General features: G+C 28.0%; 1 protein-coding gene across 1 annotated transcript; it reads right to left on the reverse strand.

The window, feature by feature from the left end:
• Nucleotides 1-3551: 3551 nt before the first annotated feature.
• LOC125576112 lies at nucleotides 3552-4396 on the reverse strand. Its single transcript, XM_048735483.1, has 2 exons — nucleotides 4258-4396; nucleotides 3552-4153 (listed from the first exon to the last, which is right to left on the reverse strand). Exons 1-2 carry the CDS (start codon nucleotides 4394-4396, stop codon nucleotides 3552-3554), a joined length of 741 nt encoding a protein of 246 aa, XP_048591440.1.
• Between the last annotated feature and the right edge of the window lie 603 nt (nucleotides 4397-4999).

Consider the following 4999-nt stretch of genomic DNA (forward strand, 5'->3'; position numbering starts at 1 on the left):
TATATTAGACATTCGTTCGTCAAACAAAAGTTTGATATCTAGTGTGTATCTAACACCATTGACACATCATTTAATACACTGATCTCCTTTACGTTTTGAGTGAACTAGTCAGGTCGGTGTTGCCTCCCTTTTAAGCTCATAGGCTTTCGTTTTTCTTTGTTTTCTTAGTAAGTCTTACATTAATGGACCAAATCTTTGAATGGGGTCTGGAGTGGAGTAGGATCTACCTCCAACATAAACTTAAGCTTTTTCCTTACAGCAATGAATTCAAATCTTATAAGTTGATTGAATACTATCGAATTATCAAATTCAAAATGCAAAGATACATTTGAAAAACATACGTTGGACGACCTTTCGAAAAACATACAAACAATTACACTAGAAGGCACAATAATTTACCATTTTCTAAAAATAGTTATAAGTATCAAATCTCCACAATATTAAAACAACGGTTCAAATTATTTTGTCGCCAATACATAATTAAGGACTACGTACAGTACTAATCTACTATATATGTTAGCTTTTATTTACTTGAAGACGAAGAAACGTATATAAAAATTCAGTCAAAAAAGAAGAAGAAAAGCATATACCTATCCTTCGTATGACGGTATGACCGTACGTAGAATGTGACGACGATTTTTCTTCTTTTCTTTACTCCCTCCATTTTATGAAAGTGTTCTTTTGACATAATATTTGATATAAAAATGATTAATTTCATATTTTTATAAATTGTATATAATTACTCAATAAAATCTAAAGTAAATAAACTTATTTTAAGATAAATAGATTTTATAATTAATATTATATATATACAAATTGCATTAGAATTCTAAAATAACATTTTTATATAAAAAGAAAAAACTATCAAAATGACACTGTTTATAAAATATATGGAGTATTAATAAATAAAATCGCTAATGAATTGAGTTAAACATTCATATGTAAATTTACTATTTAGATTGTAGATATTCGTAAACATATTAACAGGAAGAAGAAAATTTTGTTTAATTTGTAATAACCTCAACATCTGAAAATTGTTTAAGGAAGTTTGGGACCCATGAGATTTATCACACTTTTTGGTCATCGAAAGTAATAAAACATATAAGGCATGCCCAACATTTGGGGACCTAATGTCCAATTTAGATGGGGCAATATTTTAGCTTTTAAATTTTCCTTGCAGACATTAATGTTAAAATTATAAGAAAATAATTAATATACTGAAACAATAAGTAAATTTACGAATCTTATTTTGAACTTTGATAAACACAGAAGAACAATTTGAACCCCGCAAAAAAAAAAAGAGCAATTTTCTTCACTCGTCAAAGGAGATTTTAAGTTTTAGGCCCAAAAGATAAGAGAAAAACTGAAACATATATTTGCCAAAAATTTAACTCCAAACGAAACAGAACTTGACATGTTCATAGTTCATGTATTTGATAAAAACTGAAAACTGTATTAAAGGTTATTCATATTAGGCCCTAATTCATATTTATACTTGATGTGCTGTTTACTTAAATGATATAATTTGAGGGATGACATAATAAAGGCCATAAGCCCAAATATTAACTAGCATATAAAACTTGTGGATGAACTTTCCAAAATTTATTATGTTAACCTTCAAATTATATCATTTTGTTGTAAAAAGAAGGAGAAATCGAATATATATAATTTACATTGTTTTAAAATAACGAACCTACTAAATGATAATCCACGTGCGCATGTGCGGAGTGAATTTTTTATACTAATGTTTATTTATTAAATGATTTTAACATTTTACAACACTAATTTTTTTACTGATTGTAAAATAATGAATACAAATGTTGGTCTTTTAAATATATCATCGTTGTTGAAAAGTTAACGTTTTACATCTTATTTTAATTATTTTTAAGACATCATATACACACAAAAAATTAAGTTTTGTGGCTGACACAAATCACCACAACCAGATAAGCAACATCGATTGTAAAATAACGAAAAGGGATTAGACTTTCTGCTCTCGATTTGTTTACTATTGACTCTGTATAAATAATTTCATTTTCTACCTCTATAAAATTATGCTTTCGTTTTCGTTTCTGTTTCATTGATTTTTTTTTAACTTCTTCTATGAATTTGAAAAATTACGTAAATTAAAAAAGATAGACATCTATAAAAATTAGTTCTATTCCAAATACATATCTAAGAATAGAATTTTTGAAGAAAATCACCGGTAAACTCTATTCACAGATTAGTATTCAAATATAATATATCAAGCTATTATAGAATATAAGTACATACTCAAAATATAAATGTATACCTAGTATATATTAACCAGTCAGGCATAAAATCATCTAATTGTAGAACAACAAAACCAATTACTTATTTTATTAACCTATGCTTTTGAGGTTTAGTTACTTAAGAGTATACCGATAAAATATATACATAATACTTTACTATTCTAGTATATGTAAACTATGTATAAACTAAGAACTGGTAATTTACTAAATGATAAACCAAAAAACTTATAATAAATAGTTCAAATCTATCATTCTTACAATTATAATAGCTAGACAAAGTATTAGGGAGAAGCAAATATTAGACGAATGATCAAATCTCTCATTCTTCGAACAAACTCAAAAGGAGGTGACTCAAATCTTGTCATGATATTTCATCAAAAAATATACGAATAAAAATCAAGACTAAATTATTTAATCTAGAAGAACTAATATATATTTATATATAGAGCTTCCAGTATTAAAAGTCGCTTCAATTCGAAGAAGTGTATCTTTGGGATTGTCAGAATCAAATAACATATTAGAAACCACCTATTTAAAAAATAATTTGTATACATAAAAGTATATACATTAGAGTAAGCACATAAATAAAAACTAATACCTTTTTTAATTTACAATCATGTTTCTGGTAATAAATCAAAACAATAATTTTATTTACTTTATATGGTATATAAATAAACTTTAGTGATATTGACATATATATATATTATATAGTATATTTTAATATCAATATTTTTTATTGACACTTCGTACTTATAAGATTGTATTAAATTGTATATTTGTTGTAACAAAAAATTTAATGCGAGATTTTTCAAGGGGAATTTTCATGTTTAACACTTTCTTGGTACCATTATACATGTTTACTACCACTAAAGAGACATTTTCAAAAATACATTTTTCATTAAGAGGCAAAAGACCATAATATCATGTTCTCTCTACATATATAATAAATAATTATTTAAATAAATAAAAATTATAAAAAATACTTTTTATGTTTTCTAATTATACTTTTTAAATTCAAACTTTATTATAACTTTTTCTTTTTTTTTGAATTTCTTTCAAAATTTATTTTTGTAAAATAAAAAAATTATTATTGAAACTATTTTTAAAATTTTTTAATTTATATATTTATTAAAATCCTAAATTTCACATTCCAAAAACTCTACTCCTCTTTTTTATTTTTGATAAAGGATTTTCATTGATACTAATGTGGCATTAGGCTGCCAGCCTTTTACAAACTAGAAAGAAGAGGGGGAAGGATCATGAAGTGATAATCAACATTCAGATGGAGAAAATAGAAGGTACATTCTGTTGTGGAGGCTGCCAAATTTGCAGCTGGGGAGGACCACGAGAGGAGCCAAGAGAGCACAGAGCATGGCAATTGTCCAAAAGAATATCCAAAGCTCTGCGTGCCACAGCCAGAAGGGAGAGAGTTAGACTGGAGTGCATACGAGCATTGCGTTCTTGCCATAAGAAATATATAGCAGCCTGCCAACCCTGTAGTAATGCCAAACGTCTGAAGCCGTCCCCATGGGCATGAGGAAGCCAGAGTAAAATTGCTGTCCAAGCCGATGGAGGAGTTGGAAGAGAAAGCCTGTTTATAATTCTGAGCCAGACCTGCAGGGAGTACTGACATTCAAAGAACAGATGATCATGTGATTCATTTTCTAGCCCGCAGAGAAGGCAAGTAGTCAGTGATTCTGCATCCCAGTTGTGAATTCTATCGAGAGTAGGATTCCGATTGAGTACAAAAAGCCAAGCATTTGTTGTGTGCCTCGGAACAATAGCTTTGTGCCAAACCAGAGAGGCCCACGAGACAACCTGCTTCACAGGTCTTATCTCATTCCAAACTGCCTTTGAGACAAACGATTTATGAACTGAGCCTGAAACTAACTAGACTGGAGAATCAGAGTTCACAACCGTAGGTACTGTAGTAATATAAGCATGTAATAGAAGTTGTCTCTCTGAACGAGCAGGAGGAAGGTACCAGTTAGTACCATTTCTAACTTCTGCCACTGTTGCAAACAATGGGATTCCAAGCCTAGACGGACCATCCTGTCCAAGGTAAGAATAGAGACTGCCAAATGGTGTTCAAGGATCCCACCAGAAGAAGGTTGAATCCCCATTTCCCAGTTTGATTTTCAAAAACTGAAGAGCTTTACTTCTCAGCTTAAGTAGCCTGCAGAACATCCAAGAATATATATTAGTTTATATAGTACATACTTTAAAATTTAGTGATCAATGAGACTTTTATCATTTTTAGTTATTTACAGTCGTTTTAAAAAATTCAAAATATAACATATAAGAAAAAATCTAATTTTTTAATATGCTTAATGTGATTTCTTAATTTTTTAATAATATTAAATAAACAAAAAATAGATATCAGATACAAAAATTGTTATCAAATATTTTTATTTATAATCATAATTGTCATATATATGTTAATTATATTAGTTAATTTCGTAGTTTATATTTAAGAAGAAAATTGAGGATATTCTTTTGTACACTACTAATCAATTTGATAGTTAGTTTAATAAAAAATATAATATATATTTTTATGGATCATTTTTCTTAAAGATTCTAAGAATCATTATAGTGATGACATGTAGCTATGAAAACATGTTTTAATGTTCCAAGATTAATATATAGAGAATTGTTAAGTTAAAACTCAAATTTTGACCAAGAAAAAAAAATTAAATAGATAACATAAAAAATAATTGGTCAAATCA

Source organism: Brassica napus, chromosome A7, assembly GCF_020379485.1.
Source record: "Brassica napus cultivar Da-Ae chromosome A7, Da-Ae, whole genome shotgun sequence".
Lineage (NCBI taxonomy): Eukaryota > Viridiplantae > Streptophyta > Magnoliopsida > Brassicales > Brassicaceae > Brassica > Brassica napus.

Excerpts from the sequence above, each read along its gene's own strand:
- LOC125576112 (XM_048735483.1), bottom strand. The coding sequence starts at position 4,396 with ATGGGGATTCAACCTTCTTCTGGTGGGATCCTTGAACACCATTTGGCA. Across the intron at positions 4,154-4,257 it reads GTTAGAAATGGTACTAACTG|GCTCAGTTCATAAATCGTTT; the intron begins GTACCTTCCTCC and ends AGTTAGTTTCAG.